General features: G+C 49.2%; 2 protein-coding genes across 6 annotated transcripts; both read right to left on the minus strand.

Annotated features, from left to right (window-relative positions):
• Positions 1 to 7,099, minus strand: LOC120836376 (serine/arginine-rich splicing factor 6). Its single transcript, XM_040205219.2, has 8 exons — positions 6,789 to 7,099; positions 5,864 to 5,996; positions 5,627 to 5,697; positions 5,416 to 5,529; positions 4,770 to 4,842; positions 1,611 to 1,684; positions 1,234 to 1,353; positions 1 to 782 (listed from the first exon to the last, which is right to left on the minus strand). The coding sequence occupies exons 2-8, from the start codon at positions 5,984 to 5,986 to the stop codon at positions 551 to 553; spliced, it is 807 nt and encodes a 268-aa protein (XP_040061153.1). The 5' UTR covers positions 5,987 to 5,996; positions 6,789 to 7,099; the 3' UTR covers positions 1 to 550.
• A 2,309-nt stretch (positions 7,100 to 9,408) lies between these two features.
• On the minus strand, positions 9,409 to 16,869 carry LOC8033228 (serine/arginine-rich splicing factor 5). 5 transcript variants are annotated; one of them, XM_040205216.3, is made up of 8 exons: positions 16,748 to 16,869; positions 16,084 to 16,207; positions 15,480 to 15,550; positions 13,134 to 13,220; positions 12,727 to 12,796; positions 10,355 to 10,428; positions 10,164 to 10,277; positions 9,409 to 10,089 (listed from the first exon to the last, which is right to left on the minus strand). In XM_040205216.3, the coding sequence occupies exons 2-8, from the start codon at positions 16,204 to 16,206 to the stop codon at positions 9,534 to 9,536; spliced, it is 1,095 nt and encodes a 364-aa protein (XP_040061150.1). In that variant the 5' UTR covers position 16,207; positions 16,748 to 16,869; the 3' UTR covers positions 9,409 to 9,533. The 5 variants fall into 5 exon arrangements, 4 of the variants coding, with proteins under 4 accessions (XP_040061150.1, XP_040061149.1, XP_042149341.1 ...); XM_040205215.3 differs by having other exon boundaries at positions 12,727 to 12,799; positions 13,119 to 13,220; positions 16,748 to 16,849; XR_006078287.1 differs by lacking the exons at positions 9,409 to 10,089; positions 10,164 to 10,277 and adding an exon at positions 10,799 to 11,020 and having other exon boundaries at positions 12,727 to 12,799; positions 13,119 to 13,220; positions 16,748 to 16,850.
• Positions 16,870 to 17,276: the final 407 nt, after the last annotated feature.

The raw sequence follows: 17,276 nt of genomic DNA on the forward strand, positions 1-17,276 counted from the left end.
TGAAAGTCCTGAAAATTTTTATTTCACACAGTTCGCAAAGGTTACATACACACAATGAATTGCCTGTCACAAAACGGCACACTAATGGTTGCAGTTACATACAACCAGTTTATACGCTAAGGGAAACGTTGCAATCCCGTATGTTCTGAACAAAATTGTCATCCAAATTTAGATGGGCTATGATCGGCTCACCTAAACAAGTGGCAAAAAAAAAAAAAAAAAGGGGGGGCAACTAAAATAACGGAGTCTACGATATCCAATTCTCCAAACGCCCAAAATAAAACATGTTTATGCTGATTCAATGGTATTTGAGTAAGGTCCAATTGCACTAATCCAGGTTCGTTTTATTGGAGAAGACAAATGCAACACCAGGTTTCACAAACCAAACTTAAAAAAAAAAAGAAGAGCAACACTGCACTTCCGACGTGATCCTGCGAGTTCCGTCGTAATACGGCGCACATCCTACCGTCGGCGAAAGAAAAAAAAAACGAGATCCGACTCTGTCAGATCGGATACAAACACAGAGATCCGACAACTGCGTCTTGCGCACCTAGTCGTCGTCGGACTTGCTGCCCTTGGAAGTGGGCGACTTGTTCCGGTGGGCGGAGGGGCTCTTGCTCGTCGACTTGGAGCGCCTGTCCGGACTCTCCGAGCGGCTGTGGCGGCGCACGGGTGTCTTGGACACGGAGCGCGACCTCGAGCGGGATCGGGAGCGGCTCCGGGAGCGGTCCGTGGAGGAAGACCTCCGCGACCTTGACCTCGATCTTGACCTGGAATGGTCGCTGTGAAAAGTGGCAAAGCGCGATTAGAAACGTCGGCAACACGGGCAAGGTTCGGCGAACCAGTACAGCGCCACACCGTTTCACCTTCAAGTTCGACCGCAGCCAATCGGGAGGCGCCAAACTTGCCTCGTCGAGATGTTTGTCGCTTTCGTGCGTTTGCCAACACCGGTTGCGGTGAACATGCCACAATCCAGTTTTTCTTTTTCCACGTGCATTCGGTTTAGCTGACTGTGGCTAACCCACATATAACGTGCGCCACAGAATCGTAGTGTCGACTGCAGACACCCGTGCCTATGGTGTCCTAAACCGACTCTTGGACAACGCATCTAAACAACAAAAGCGACACATTTTCTCTAGATTGCCCCACGAGATCGCACTAGGAGACAGAAGCCTTGGAATGTTCCAGAACAGAATTCGCCACTGGCAAGCGGCGACTGCAACGAAGACGTACCTGCGCTTGGAGGACCGCTTCTTCTCCTCGTAGAGGCGAATGCGGCGTCCGCTCAGGTCAGTATTATCGAGCTTGCTGATGGCATTCTTCATGTCCGAGTAGTTGGCGAACTCCACCACTCTGCACGCACAACAGAACAGACACGAGCAAAGGAAGCTCTAGTGAAAAACGCAAAGACCTTGCTTTGAAGCTCGCACACAAAACACTAAGAAGCACATTAACACAAAAAAAAAAAAAAAAAAAGAAAGAAAGAAAAAAGCATCGCCTTGCAACGGCCCGACACGAAAGATTCCCCAATTATTGTCTCCCTACCGCCCGGCCAACAACCCCACCAAGGTGCACTGGTCAAATTGAAGCGGCGCCGAAATGTTACTCACCCTTCGTTAGGTCTGATCTTGTGGGCATCTGCATAGGTCACTTCCCCCGCCTGTCTCATGTAATCCTTCAGGTCCTACAAGGGCACACAAGAGGGGAGAGGGAGAAGGGAGGACGGCCGTGAGCAAAGCGGCCTCTTCTACCCAGAGATCTTTGGCACCCCCGCAAACGCCCCAGAAAGGCTCATTCTGTTCGGGAGAGCCCACGCGCCAACTGATAGGCAAACATCACAAAGAAATTAGGCAACTAGAGCTTCCATGTACATGAGCATATTCCAACTTATCGTTCAACCAGTACATTATTGTGATTATGCCGGCCGCCGAAGGTCCGCCGCAATAAGGCTGGCGCAACACCTTTCTTCTAGACCTGACATGTAACATGTCAAACTTTGGGGGCTTTATGTGCTGGACGGAGATATACCCTCAAAGCCATTAACTTCCTCATCAAATAGGAGCTGTCACTCACCCTTCAACATATTAAGACTCTGCAAGTTATCCATCCACATTCGGGCCGCAACATGCACAATAAAAATCCTAGACATAGCGGGCCGCATGGTTTGAAGAGTTTGGCTACTTGGGAGCGGCCAATGTTTGTGAGCAGCCGAGGGCTTGCAGTAAGGGAGCGTAACAATGAGTCCACTGAGATCGTGAAGGTACAGTCGAAGCCAGTCAAAAGAACTTGGAAAAGGTCTTATTGAGCACCAATGACACGTGAACAGTGTAGGGTGTGCTGTCAATGCCTAAAAGCACCTAGAAAAAAAAAAACTATTTTATTAAATCAGATTTATTAGATTTAATTTTAGATTTATTTAAATCACTATAGATATAAAATTGTGATCCTTTATCACCACCGGTATTTCTGAACATGGCAGATTGATTGAATAACACGTCCAATCAGTGATAACAATCTGAATTACTGTAAATTTAATGTACAGCTGGACTTTACCCAAACTTAGAATTGAAGCGCAAGTTACAAAGAAAGCTCGATGCTCTGATTTGCTCAGAAAACTTTCTGCTAGTCTTCAGCTTGATATAAATATTTCTTGCTTGACGAAACTACGATGTTAGCGCAAAACAAACAAACCGGACTGCAACAAATGATATATAAAAAGTAAATAAAAACAAGATTATTTTTGAAGGAAAGAATCCACTTGATTTCCATTCTCCTCCCTGCTAGAATCGATCACAGTGGAGAGGGGGTCAGTTACTAGGTGCCTCTAGAAGGCCATACACTGCGCCGTTCATGTTTCATTCATGCCCGATAGTGACTGCTGGTGCAAGCATGTCTCCGAGAAACTCGGGCTCAAAGATGCCAAGCGTCGTGCTGAAGCATGGACATCCACCCCAAGCTTCCAAGAAGCACTTTCTCAAGTTCTGCTGCAAAAAGCCAGCACGGGAGACATGGCCACTCACAAACAAAGGCACAAGCCCGCCCTCGCCTGGACGTCCTCGCCGATACCTCCCCGCGAGACGCGACAGAGAAGGACCATCAAGAGGAGCACTTAGCGCCGGTGCCAGCGTTGGGTGCATTTACCTGTGTCCGGGTTGTGGGGGGGTTTTTGCGACACCTTCCTCCAGAACCCAGCGAGAGAGAACCCACTCAGATTTTTGCATAGAGACCAGAGCAAGCGAGACCGCCCCACAGAGAGACCACCAGAGCGGGGCGCCGCAGACGTCGCCGAGTAGTACACCCTTTCCTCCTCCTCCTCCTCCGAGTAGTAGTAGTAGTAGTAGTAGTAGTAGGGCTACTCCTAGGGAGCGCTTTCCTTCCTTCCTTCTTTCCTTCCTGTGGGGGCGGCACACCGCTCTAGCGGTGGCCGCCGGGAGACCGACGGCGGGTGGCGCCTAGAGCCCTTTGGCCGGCCGCCAGGGGACACCCTCCTAGCTCTCGGGGGAGGGGGGAGAGACCAGCCAACTACGGAGACAACAGTCACAACAACAGAGCAACAGTGACACGTCAGAGATTGCGGGGGAACGCCGTCACCAGACTCCGGAGTGGAACCCCGTGCAATCTATCGGTCAAGCAGGGCACGGCACAGACGGGCAACCTCGTTGCAGCTTTCGATGGTTCCTTCACTGCCCTCACACGCTAGGCATCCCAACTCTTTGCCTCGAATGGCCACACCATTAATTCGCTACGCTGAGACCTTTGTTACGGAGAGGTTGTACCTTTCTGCCCTCTATTTCATTCCCCTACCTGCGAAGTTCGGAGACACCATGTGTTTAAAAGAAAAAGTGACAACAAATGTGCATGAAGACAACTTCATCACATATATACTGCACTGTCCAGGCCAGCGACATACAGCCGGGCCTCGCTATTAATGCAGCCATCTGTTGCGACGGCAAAACTCTCGTCTAAGGGAAGGGGGGGGGGGGGTAATTTTCATTTTCCGGAAGATTTTTCTGTCAATCGCATGAACTACAGAGTTAGGGAGTGTCCCGGGTAATACAGGAAACCTGGCAGACATGCATTCTTGACACTTGCACCTAGCGAGCGGACGCTTTCGAATGTACCCCAATAATAATCTCGGCACTCAATGTCTGATAAGCTGTTCTATGCGACGGAACTGCACGGCCAACGTTGCTGACGATCCCGTCTGTTCACCGACCTCCAAAAGCATCCGCTATCTGGGTTAGAAGGAAACATTGGCAACAGATGTTACGCGTAGAAACCAACGGGTAGAGAGAGGTACAGAGCTGTGCACATCCAAAGCTGCAACAAATGGCCATATTTTTTTAATAATTTTTTTGTGCTCTATTTTAGAAGCACAGTGGTATAAAGTTTAATCCAAGTGTAATCTCACAAACATGGGGCAGGGGTTCCACTCTTGAGCCTGCAAACTTGTACTTACAGGAAAAAGTATCAAGCTTTACTATACGTTACCACAATAGAGAGTTTCAGTAGATAGTGTTTTCAGGCCCCGCATCTGTGGCGGGAGCTCGCGCTGCCATTTCGGTGCATGCTTTGTAGCGCGCGCCCATACTGGTAGCGGGCCTTTGAATACAATCTACTAAAACTCCCCAATGTGGATGATACTATTGACAATCAGGCAATTCCCCCATCAATTTTTTTTTCTATTTCTTGAGAATGATTTTAGCATGATGGTTCCAACATGAAAGAAGAATGAGATAGTTTGAAAAACGTGGTCCAGCGTCGATTACCTGCCAGCTGACATGGCTGCTTAGGTTCTCGACGATCAGTTGGTATTCGGTCCTCTGAGGAGGTCCGAAACGACTGCAAGACAACAAAAGAATTCCAACACTGTTGATAAGAGTTGCCCTACGCTCGTTAAATGTTTCTATTATGTAATGTGTGTGCTTTTAAAGGGCCCTTTTCACACAGCACAACGATAAGCTGGCACTGACTTCAGTGATACATCAGAATTAGCACCCACACAACACCATATAGCAGAGATTTCTGTGTTGCCAACCCGTGTTTTGTACCGTAAACCTCGTAAAATTAAGTTTGCTGTGAAGGGCATTCCTCCCTTTTGTTTAACCTTACGACAGAGTGCAACGACGCTGCAGTTGATTGCAGGTTAAGAGACTGAGAACACGCTCCTTCCACACGAGGAGGTAACTGCCAATTATGGCGAACAGAGGGCTTTGCGAGCCCTCTGCTCGCCATGATCCCGAATTTCTCAAGCTGCAAGCGATTATAGGAGTCGTAGAAGTGAATCCAATGCTGTGGTAGCGATTCACCAGGTGCACAGGGATGGCTCGTAGCGTCTGCTGCGATGCTAACCGACCTCAAAAAGAGCCCCGGCCGTCTGCACCGGTGTGCCAATCGGATGCAGAGGGCACTCACGTGTCTCGTGGAGCGAATGGCCTTCGAGGCGGAGGCGATCTCCAGTCGGGACGCGGAGGCACGATTCTTCCCCCAGGTCCACGTCTGCTTCCGTAGGCCAACTCCACTGACACTCTGCACACATTTTGTCCGCACAGTTGTAGTCTCCTAGCTCTAACGACGAAGACATTCTCTCCAAAAAGCCGACCAAGGAAACGGTAGATTGGCTCACCGTTCTCCGAGCAGTTCTTTGCCGTTCAAGTCGGATATGGCATCGTCTGCGTCGCGATGATCGTCGAATTCCTGGACACAAGATGGCAATGCACTTCGCAATCCATCTTTTATGCTCTATGCTCTGTGCTACGTCGGTGAATACTCCCTAATATTCGTAACAAGCTCATTATTCTTAAGCATACCTCTAGCAGAAAGAATGTCTTTCTGTCCAATCATTGGCCGCACGGAAACTCACCACAAAACCAAACCCATTCTTCAGGTGAATGTCTCCGACCCGCCCATATCCTTTGAAGAATTTGTCCAGGTCCTTTTCCCGTACTTGACAGCTGAGGTGACCAATAAACACCCGAGTTGTCATGTTGCACCGTCTGCGACCAAAGAAAAACGCCACGTTTGAATTCTTTAGTTATTATTATTTTTTTTGTGTGTGTGTGCAGTTATCTTACTTTGCAAACACGATTTCATCACACTTTAATTACACTCCTGTAAAAGTAACAGCTGTGACATCTGAAAACGGTTGCGATGAAGGCGACAACCAAAATGTAAAGCGCCTTTCTTTTTTTTTTTTTTTTTTTTCTTCGAAATTATGCAGTTGCAGCGCCCAGACTGGTCTTGCGACAGCAAGCCTTTCTCCTTTTTTTTTTTTTTTCGTTCTTGCATTTTGAAGCTGATAAGCAATCGCGCATACCTGGGCACAAAATGGAAAAACAAATAAAAACCCAGAAAGGGCAGTCTTTCGGCGACTAGTTCGCCAGAAACCCGAGCCTCGTGCATTCGTCGAGAGCGTTAAAAATGGCTGCTCCGTAGCACACGACTCGAGGAAACAAAACAAACATTTCTTTCCCCGACAACGCTACATAATAAATACCTTTGTTAAGAACTGCTGTTGACAGGCCCGCCCCCTTAAACAAGCTGCCGTAAAAAAAACAAAAAAACTCGGAGAACTGCGGTTTAGAAACGTAATCCAGATATGAAAAACCGCAGCGAGCTGAATCGAACGACTAAAAATACAGATGGCCGCTTTTGATAGCGTTCGAGGAAGTCGGCAACCACGCTAAGCCTATTTTGGAATAGCACCACGGTCGTTTCCGGCATCACTGCGCGAAGCCAGCGTCCAGACTCCGTGTTCCTCTAGATGCAGGGTATGACCGTTCGCTTACCTGAATGTGTTTAGTTTGTGGATTCCAAAGTCTTCTCTCTACATAGGGGCACGTCTCACGTTCCAACTTCCCCAACCGCAGTACACAAACAGACTGATGATGCGGGATGGGGGTGGGGCGGAAAACTGCTAAGGATGCCGGTCGTTTCGATGACGTAACCAACGTGCGGACATCTGATTGGTCCGAACATCTAAACTGCAGCCATTTGTTTTTCTACTTGTTTTGGGCCGAACGTGTACGCTGTATGTACTACAGTGTAGCTGCACCACGAGCGTGGTGCAGCTACACTGTACTGCCAGTACTCCTGTACTGCCAGTACTCCTGTACTGCGTGTACAAGTTCTTTTTTCCTTGACAACCACAAAAATGCCAAACAATGAAAAAAAAAAAAAAAAAAAAAAATGGGCCCGAGGGGGGGAAGCGGGAGACCCCCACTGCTAACAATAAAATAAAACTATATATATATATATATATAATTTGTTTTTATGGTTGAATCAACGAGTTCCTCTACCTCGTTGGGTTGAATACAGATGCGTTTTGCATCGACAGGCTCAATGCAGCAGGGGAATAAAGGTGGGTGAGGAGGAGTGGCAAATCCCGTGCGCCGACACCCGGGGTCCCGAGTGAACAATCGCAAAAGAGAGCGACAGAACACGAGAGAAAGAAAGCAACGTTGCCATGGTAAACGCGAAGAGTGAAAACTCTCAGCAATATAAACAGTCATAATTTAACGTTGTAAACTAAATTCTGAGCTATTCTAACGCTTATGAAAAGCAATAAAGTCATTACGCTGCATTAACTTCCCTTCTGTCGAAATCTCGGAAATCTGGTGGTTGCGCAGTTTCGTATTCCTCAACCGCGCCCACCCGCGCCCCACCGGCGAAGCCGGGTATATGGTTTAGTTTAGAGCACTATATAGCTCCTAGTTTAGTTTAGCGTTAACGCGAGGCCGTACATCTGCGCGCTATGCAAAAAGAAAACTTCGAAAGGAACGCGAATATCTTTCCTCCGGTAAGTTCGTGGATTCTTGAAGTTCACGAAACTGCTCTGATGAGTGAGAAAATGTTTTATTTTCAGGTGGGGTACCTGTTGCCCTTGAAACTCGTCATTGGCTACAGGGGGAGGGGAAGGAGGGATTGGGTTTAAATGTAAATATCAAGTCCGGCGGACTTGATGAACTCTATCAGCGAGTCCAAAATTGCTTTTCTGTGCTCGGGGGTGCCGTCTGGAAGAACCCATTCCTTTAGGCAGGATGGTCTTTCTTGTGGCGGTAGAGCATTCAAAGCTAGTTTCCGCTTGATGTCACTTTTGGGACAATCCCAGATGATGTGTTTGATGTCTGCCAATATTTGACAGTGATCGCACATGTCAGTTTCGGAATCTTCCCCGTTGTTGCTTTTCCGGAATTTATACTTCAAAGCCGGTGTCATGGCGGTTCCTGTACGCAACCTTCGTAGGCATACACGCTCCCACCGACTGTAAGATGTCGATGGAAGGGGGTGTTCGTCTGGCCTGCGTAGATCGGCGAGTCTTTGTCTTCTTTCTAGCCGTTCTTGTGCTTTGATTTCCGACGGGTCGACGTCGTCTTCGATGTCTTCATCTACGACGGGGTGCACTGAGCCTTGGCCGGGTGGGACTGCCTGTAGCTGCTCCCGTGCGGCTGCATGTGCCTCGTCGTTTCCGTGGATGCCTTGATGTCCGGGGATCCATCGTATCTTGATGGTACGGCCTTCAGCTCGAAGCTGTCGGGCCGTAGCCTTAATGCTTTTAACCGTTTTGCTGCGGCTATCATGTTTGTTCAATTCTCGTACGGCTTCTTTAGAGTCCGTAAAGACATAAATGTTGCTTTTATGTTTTTCTTGTTCTGCACTTTCGACCGCCGTCTTGATGGCTTGAAGTTCAGCCTCCTTGACGCTGGTGGTAATGCCCAGGGAGGCGGCGACTCTCCTCTGGTCGTTTGCGCAATAATGAGCCATAGCTGTGCATTTGTCCTCCTTGGCTGCGTCCGTGTAAATAATGACGTTAGTGTCATCTTCAAGAAGTGATTGTACCTCTCTGCTCTGATGATGTAACCGTGTTTGGGACCCCGAGGGTCTGCCTGCATGCTCCGCCGCTTGCGGCAGCCAGAATGTATGGGAAAATGGCGGACCTTTTCCTCTAGAGTTAGTATGTATGATCACAAGATCTCTATGCAATGCAGGGCCTTACTAGATTACCTGGCGCTAGCAGCGCTAGTGTCTACGGACTTCCGGTTGCAAATTGAAGGAGACAGCATGCAGGCTACATTTCCAGACCCCCTGTGTATTCCTGAGAAAACGCGCTTGAATTTTCTCTGCGCTGAAAAATAACATGGAACTTTTGTCATTTCGGGTGTACCGGATAGTATGTACCTAACTGCACTCGTCTCCAATTTATTATATAGCAGCAAGACGGCGAACAATGACCCGTTTCATTGTCCCCCTTTCATTCGGCCTCAACATACACGCAAAATTTACGAATACAAATGGAACTGTTAATTTCAATTGAATTCCCTCATCACCCTTTAGAAACTCCTTCAAGGTAGCATGTAAACTGCCCCCTCTCTTATACATAAAAAAAATTGAGAAGGCACGGGACAGACATGGGCAAGCATACAGCAATATTTATTGAGGACGACAGACAATGGAAGGTTTATATACAACGATCACCGAGAGGCGAGGATGAGTGAGTGAATTGTGGGCAAGCAACAGTGCCAAGACGAACGGAACTAACTGTCGCTGGAATTGTCCTCGTTCTTCTTTGGAGGTGAGCCCGACCTAGACTTGGACCTTGAAGCCGACCGGTGCCGGTTGTTGGTCTCCGGCGACTTGCTTTGACTTCTCGACTTCGATCTGGATCTAGACCGGCTCGCAGACCGGCTGGAAGCCCTGCGCTTCGGCAGAGGGCTACGCGACCTTGACTTGCTGCGCCGCTTGGAAGGGGTGCGTGACCTGGAGGTACTCCTACGCTTCACGGGAGTTCGGGAACGAGACTTGGTCCGGCTCCTCTTCTTCGCTGGGGTGCGCGAGCGCGATCTTGAGCGTCGCTTCACCGGGGTACGAGACCTGGACCTCGAACGCCGCTTGACGGGCGTGCGAGACCGCGATCTCGAGCGTCGCTTTACGGGGGTGCGGGACCGTGATCTCGAGCGTCGCTTTACGGGGCTGCGGGAGCGAGACCTGGAGTGGGAACGACTGCGGCGACTGCGCCTCGCGGACCGTGACCTCGACCTTGAGCGGGACGACCTGGATCGAGACCTGGACCTAGATCTTGACCTCGAACGGCTGCAAGGCAGAGGAGTAACGAAATCAGTCTCAGGAGCCTGGAAGACAAACTCCCACAAGGCCGTTACGCTCACCTCCTTCGCAGTCTCTTCTCCTCAACTAGACGGATACGGCGGCCGCTCAAATCTGTGTTGTCCAACTTGTCCAGGGCATTCTTCATGTCGGAGTAGGTGGCAAACTCAACCACCCTAAAAACAAAAGCGAACAAAGTCAGAAAACCAGAAGGAAGCCCACAGTCACTGCTCGGAACAGAAAGGACACCCACCCTTCATTGCGCCTCAGCTTGTGGGCATCTGCATAAGTCACTTCTCCAGCCTGCCGCATGTAATCCTTCAGATCCTTCATGGGTACAAGACAAAGAACATAGGGAAGGGAAACGCCGTAAGACACACATGCACCTTCCAACAAAATGGCCCCAAGGCTAAACCGTCCAAGAGCAGCACCCCGTACCCCAGTTCCGGGCCCAGACTCCGCAAAAGGATACACGCCTGGATTCGGGGAAAGCTACAAAACCCCAGCCAAAGCCCACCCTCCCAGGGAATCCCCCTCGCAGACGAACACTGGCCTCCCCCCTTGGCCCAGCGGCCTCCGCCCAGACCGTGGGCCCGGCCGAGAGTCGGCGGACGGCGTCTATTTACCTGGCTCCGCCCCTGGGCCACCCCCTCAGACAACCGGGAAGAAGCCCGTAACCCAGGGCGGTCCAGCGCACCCCTACTACGGAATCCTGGTCACCAGGCCAATGCATCCATCCATCACCGGGAGGTGGTCATCGACAGGAGGGACCTCTCTAGGCAAGGCTAGACACCATCGCAAACCATCCGTGGGCTTGGGGCACAAAGCGACGCCGGGACGGCATGCCACTCGGCGGGAGGAGGAGGGCCACCCTCGGGGGGCAAGGAGGAGGGGGCTCTCGCGCCAGAGGCCCGCCCCTCTGGGCAGCAAAACAGAGACACACACACGCCCGGTTACTCCCCCGGCCACGTATCGCCCCTGCACACTCCACACGCTGCCCAAAACCCCTGCACCGCCGGCCACGAACGCCCCGCACATGGCACTCCCCTCGTAGCACCCTTTGGACGCCTAATGCGTTAAGTCCCCCCACCAACTACCAACTGACTAAAACCGGCAATCCGTTCGGGATGGAATTTGGTCTGCCTATGGCAAACCTCAGAACTGAAGATTTGTCAATCTGAACTGCGAGTAAACAAAACGATTAGGGACGCCTAATGGCGAATGCCACTGGTCGATAGAGCGTCCAGGATAAATTATTTTAGAGTGCGAACCGGAGCCGGAATGGAGAAAAGTCGCTCCACAGATTCCTGCGGATTCGACTGGAAGCCAGCCCTCAGGGCGCACACGACTTCCTTCCTCGCTCGGCATCTCGCCTTTGAAGAATTCGTAATGGCCGGTTGCAAAGTGCTGGCCATTTTACTGCTGCTTGATACATACATTGACATTGCTCAGATCGCTCCTATGGTGAGCAAGGCTACACACATAAACATGCATCTCTCAACTTCACTCGTTAATGGTCACACTCTACTCGGGATTCGGAGGTGGAGCGACTCCATTCGGATTAAGTGCTCGTCTCGGATCTGGTCTACTAATCCCGGCGTGCTCCAAAACGACCAGTGGAAATCGCCTTAAAGGCCGACCTACAAAACCATTTTCCGTGGGAGAAGAGGTTTCCTCCTTGCCACCCAGAAAGGAGGAAACCCCTTCTTTCCACGGAGACTAGCTTCCGGACCCGCCTTTTTCAGGGGAGGAGGAGGAAGGAGTGCGAGAGGGGAGGGAGCGAAGGTCGCTGGGGAGCACTTTCCTACCCTGCGGAAAATGGTTTCGTAAGTCGGCCTTTAAGGAAAGCTAACACGAAGCTTAAGACTTAAACGCCACAGCGGTGTCTTCACCGAAGCTCCTCTGCAGTTGGGCCAGCCAACAAGACCAGACGTGCTTTGCAGTCAAAGATTCAACCACCCAGAGCTGCCAATAAAGACTGCCCCCAAGGCAGAAGCCTCTAAAGAACCGCCAGTCGACGCAAGCATTACGCAGCAAGAGAACTTTAAAACGCCTTCTCAAGGAGGAACGAGTTCAAGAACCCTCCCCCCAGGCCGAAATACACTCGCCGGACCGCCAATAGACCTCCTGACAAATTACGCAAGCACCAAGGAGCTCGCCGCAAGCGTAGTCGCAGACGCCACGCATGCTGGTGTTTGCGACTGTAACCCAAGCAAAGACGTCGCACAAATAACACATTGCGTGCCATTTGTCAAAACCTCACTCTGAACATCTCCTTGAAACATTCATCGCAGTCAAGTCAAGCACGAGGAAATCGACACGCGCTGCACGATCAAAAAGCAAATAAGAACCGAAAAAGAAAAACTATGGGGTGGAAGGGACAGAGAGACTGCGTGCAGTCACACACACACACCCTCTGTAACCCTTTCGACTCCGCAGGTACGTCGGTTCCCAGTTGCCATCGCGTTGCGCAGCACGTATCAAAGGCCACAATGCACCATCAGCGTTTCATTAGGTTCCGAGAGCATGCCCGCTCTTGGCGTCGTCCTCGGTGCTCGGGTAGCTCGACAGAAGGCCCGTTCCGGCCCGTACCACAAACCCCCCGGCCCTGAACGGTCTCCTCACCTGCCAACTGACACGGCTGCTCAGGTTCTCCACTGTAAGCTGGTACTCCGTCCGGGTTGGGGGCCCATACCTACTGAGAAGAAGCCGAAGCCCCGGTCAGCAAACGCTGCCACCGCGTTTGCCCAGAGACAGGCACTACCTGCCCCCGGTACGGTGCCTGGGACATGTCTGCCAATATATCTGCAGAGTTTAAAAAAAACAACAAAAAACGGGCCCCTTCGAATGTTGCCCAACAACATCGTAGAAGTTTTACATCGCTGCCAGACGCAAATCTGGCAGACGCCGAAAGTCGCGCCGAAGGTGTGACCGCCTTCAACGAGTGGAATGGGACATGTTCCAGGCACTGCACCCCCGGCAACCAATAAGAGGCAGGCATAGCATGGGTTCAGTACGGGGCCGGAGCCGACCTGCGCCTCGGTGGAGACGGCGCAGTGCTGCGCGAGCGGTAGTAGTCGGCGCCCCGGCGGATGCCACGTGCCAGCTCCACGGACACCCTGCGAGGAAGCATCCAAAAGCCCAGTCAGGAACGCCACGGAAACGACACCGGAAAGTGGAAAGAATGGCATCTCCCAAGAGTCGGTCAGTACGTTGGCACAGGTGTCCGCAGCGAGATGTTGGACCCGAAAGATTGGTCATCACAGACTCTCGAGAGGTGCCATAGGCCTGCTAGACGCACAATATTTCCTCAGTGTCAAAGGGGCACTGCGACGGACCATTTATGGTCTTAAACAAAACGTTACTCCTGCCGTGTCTGATTCCTCTACTAAGAATTCTGAATTATCACAGACAGCAGAGGGAGTCAACAAACGAGAAGGGCCTCTCGTCCACCGATGCTGTCTGGCGAAAGTTGGAGGTAATTGACCCTCGATACATATTTTAATAAATTAATGTGTAATGTTTTTTTAGGATGTTTAGTGCAGAACCCTGCCCCAGCAATACATAATGCAGCACGAGGATCTAGGGAAAAATCGTTGTCCAAAGCAGTCTCAATTCCACGACACCTACATTTTTATTGCCTGCTTGCTACAAGAGAAACACCAGAGTCCTTCAATACGCCACTGGACACGAAACTTTACCTTACAGGGCTGAACTAAACAATTTGGTTTTCATAAGTGGCGCATTCTTTCTACGAGCCAGCGGTTGGTGTGTGCGAGCACACGCCACAAAATTGAAGTCGTAGTCTCCCATTTGTGCCTAAGATGACAGCGAGATGTACGGGCTTCGGGCCAAAGAAGAATGAAGACAAACTTCATCTCCAGAAGCAACAGCTACGTGCTTATTAAACCAATTAATCGCCTCCCTTTTACACCAGATGTGGAGATGAAAAGCTTGTCTTTATTCTCCTTTTCTTTCGAGCCCACACTTTACTGTCATCTTATGTGCCAATGAAGGACTAATAACATCTATTTATTTGTGTGCGCTACCGCACACCGGCACCTGCTGGCTTGTGGAAAGGTTGTGTGCCATTCATTGTAGACAACGAAATGTTTGGTTCAGCATCCCCTTAATGCTATGGGAGAGCTTGGTACAAGGTCATACACAACACCAGCATTGACAAGGGGGGTGGGGAGCCGACAATCTAACCTGCACCGCTGGGAGTCTGGCTAACCGAAAATGTGCGGAAACCCCAAACCCCTTTTGAATGGGTCACCTACAAATCGAGATAGCAGGTAGTGTTTGCAAGATTGTAACGTGCAGGCGTATTTAGCGCTCAAATATTCTGAAAACAACCTTACGACAGGTGTACCGCACAGATAAAAGAAACAAGGAAGGCTGAACACGAACACATACCTCGTAGAACAGATATTATGAAACGCACGCCAATACAAAAATAAATGCCGCGCATAAGTCATCGCTGTCGGAGTTCGACAATGATTCTTTGCTGTCCACAAAAGCAATCCAAGCTTTCGACTAAGGCATTTTAGGTGCCGTGTTTCTCGCGCTTGTATGAGTGAGCGACCGTTGCCTCTGGGAAGGTCGTCTTCCAAACAACTTTGCAAGCTTGTCGGGTCGCTGGGATTGCAAGACAACGCAGTGCTGCTCCGTTTTATTTTCCTGCTAGTTATGGCCTTTTGTTTAAATAATGCTAGCTAGTCGAGTTTCTTCTCTTTCCATTTTAAAACTGCTGACACGAGAGAGTATGTGTGATATGGATACCAAAAAGGCAAATGTAAACGACCGGTAACGATGGCGATGGGGCTAGCCACACTGTACAGAGTATTGAATTTGTCTTCGCGGTTCCATTTTGATTGTAACCCCATTTATTTAGGCATCGATTTTGGCGAAGCAAAGTGCGCGGTACAATCGTGAAAACACTGTGATCGGACGGAGAGCATTTCTTGTTAATGTGTCTGCAACTAGCACCAAAATTGTTTTTATTCCTAAAAGAAACCAAAACCAAGAAGCTATCAATACCTCCCTCACTGACAAAATTCAAAGCCGCAACTAGGACCATCTGGTAAAGGCACTCAACCAGTACGCAATTGCCTAGCTCTCTTTTGCCAGTGAAAGCAGACTTCTTCGAAACCAAATGGAAAGGCTAATTTGTCAGTCCTCACGTTAAAAATCAATGAAGAAAGACCAGTGCTTTCACACAACAATCAAATACAAGCGGAACAAAATTGTTCTTGACAACTGCTTTGGCACAGCCCACCAGGGGTTGGGCGGCCAAACTAAAATGACCCTCCAGGTCGTGACTAGTAAAGTATTGAAGGACTCTGGCAATACCTAGTGGCTGAAACGCACAGACATACCTGTCACCCATCAGGTCCTTTCCGTTCAACTCGTACACTGCATCATCTGCATCCCTGGGGTCGTCAAACTCCTGCAACAGTTAGAAACAAGAAAAGCGGTCAGGACCGGGCGGGCAGGATGCATGTAATTGCCGAGTCTGCAATCATTCAGTTGGATTGTTGTCCTGCAGCAAATGTTGGACCCGAAAGATAGAGCATCACTATGGTTCCCCACATCATCACCAGGGAGGAGTTCCAGCGTAAACTGCAGAAGCCATCAGAAAAATGAAACAAACTCTCTACAAGACTGATCAGAATGCTCATACTCATACTGCAATTAGGCTTTTGGGCTAGTTGGTGATACTTTTAGCGCTTTTAACCATGGTGGTTACACGTGCCTCAGTGATAGACAGTCGTCCCCCAATGCGCCTCCTAAAAGGATGACCCAACTTGGGCCTATTTGAAAGCAAGCAAACGACAGCAGGATTGATTGAGCATCTCTTCGCTAATATTGTCTACCGGCTAGACTGCGAGTGCAAGCTAGTTTCAACTGTTCCATTCCATGGCAGCAATTTTACGCTGGAACAGTTACCCCGGAAGCAACTGCAAATCCAGAATCACTCACCACGAATCCAAAGCCGTTCTTGATGGATATCTCGCGGATCCGGCCGAATCCTTTGAAGAACCTTTCCAAATCCCGTTCTCTGACGTCATAGTTCAGACGACCGACGTAGACACGTGAAGTCATCCTTGAAACGGACCAAAAGCAAAATGATCATCAAAACCGTGCGTTAAAAAAAAAAAAAAGGGGGGGGGGGGTTGTTCGAGAGAATGTTTCGTCAGTACGTTGGCACCAGTTTTCCGCATTCTTGCATTGGTCCCGAAAGATAAGTCATCAGAAAAAATTCTCTCCAGAAATTAAAAATTGCGAAATCGAACCAGGAAAAAGGTCAAACGTAGGGCATACGACCACGCCGTGCACACTGAAAATCAGAAAACTCAAATTTGCCAACTTCATAACAACGATACCTACATTTTCTAAGTAGTATGCAGAAAGTAAGAATGTATAAGAACGATCAAATTTAAAGCAATAAAATTTGAGCGTGAGCAAAAACAAATTGAACGCCAGACAGTCCTTTTGTGCTAACGCTAAGCCTACACCGGAACTTCACGTGCACCGTAGAAGTCAAATTTAACATGTTTTCGACGTAATTTGTAAAGTATAACAACCAGCACAGGTTCTGTAAGACATTGGGGGTTAATGCCCAAAATAGAAAAATCACTCTCACCCGACTTAATTCTTAGAAACCGCCAATACCGAGTCTCTACGGAATACGCAGCAACACCACATCAGGCTGACGACTCGAATGACCAAAAAGAAATGTGCTTCGTGCAAGCAAGCAAAGTGGAAAGTACGGGCAGTACGGGGTTCTCAAAGGCAGCGCAAGGGACGAAACTCGACACTACTTTCGCCTACTCTTTATGTTTGATTATTCGGCCAGCTGAGCCAAGTGAGAGTGAAAAGAGTACTAACTCTTCATATAAAGATGCTTCTAATCTTACTATAAAAATTACATTGAGCTTAAAATTTTAAGTAAACTATTATAAATTATTATTGAGTTTCCATAATTGCTTTAAATGTTTAATAAGTTTGGGAAATATTATTTGTTGGAGAGTTATGACCTCATGAAGCAAGTTTAGCGATTGGGGTAAGACAATCGAACGCGCCAAACCTGAAGCTTAGAAACTCTCAACCTCACTGACGTTTAATACAAACTTGCTTAAACTAAAATGAAATTATAATATTAATATTAGAAT

This window comes from Ixodes scapularis, unplaced genomic scaffold, assembly GCF_016920785.2.
Source record: "Ixodes scapularis isolate PalLabHiFi unplaced genomic scaffold, ASM1692078v2 PGA_scaffold4__175_contigs__length_147842914, whole genome shotgun sequence".
Taxonomy (NCBI): Eukaryota; Metazoa; Arthropoda; class Arachnida; order Ixodida; family Ixodidae; genus Ixodes; species Ixodes scapularis.

Excerpts from the sequence above, each read along its gene's own strand:
- LOC120836376 (XM_040205219.2), bottom strand. The coding sequence starts at position 5,986 with ATGACAACTCGGGTGTTTATTGGTCACCTCAGCTGTCAAGTACGGGAA. Across the intron at positions 5,698-5,863 it reads AGAATGGGTTTGGTTTTGTG|GAATTCGACGATCATCGCGA; the intron begins GTGAGTTTCCGT and ends TCTTGTGTCCAG. Across the intron at positions 5,530-5,626 it reads AAAGAACTGCTCGGAGAACG|AGTGTCAGTGGAGTTGGCCT; the intron begins GTGAGCCAATCT and ends AAATGTGTGCAG.
- LOC8033228 (XM_040205215.3), bottom strand. The coding sequence starts at position 16,206 with ATGACTTCACGTGTCTACGTCGGTCGTCTGAACTATGACGTCAGAGAA. Across the intron at positions 15,551-16,083 it reads AGAACGGCTTTGGATTCGTG|GAGTTTGACGACCCCAGGGA; the intron begins GTGAGTGATTCT and ends TAACTGTTGCAG. Across the intron at positions 10,429-12,726 it reads GCAGCCGTGTCAGTTGGCAG|GATCTGAAGGATTACATGCG; the intron begins GTGAGGAGACCG and ends GTACCCATGAAG.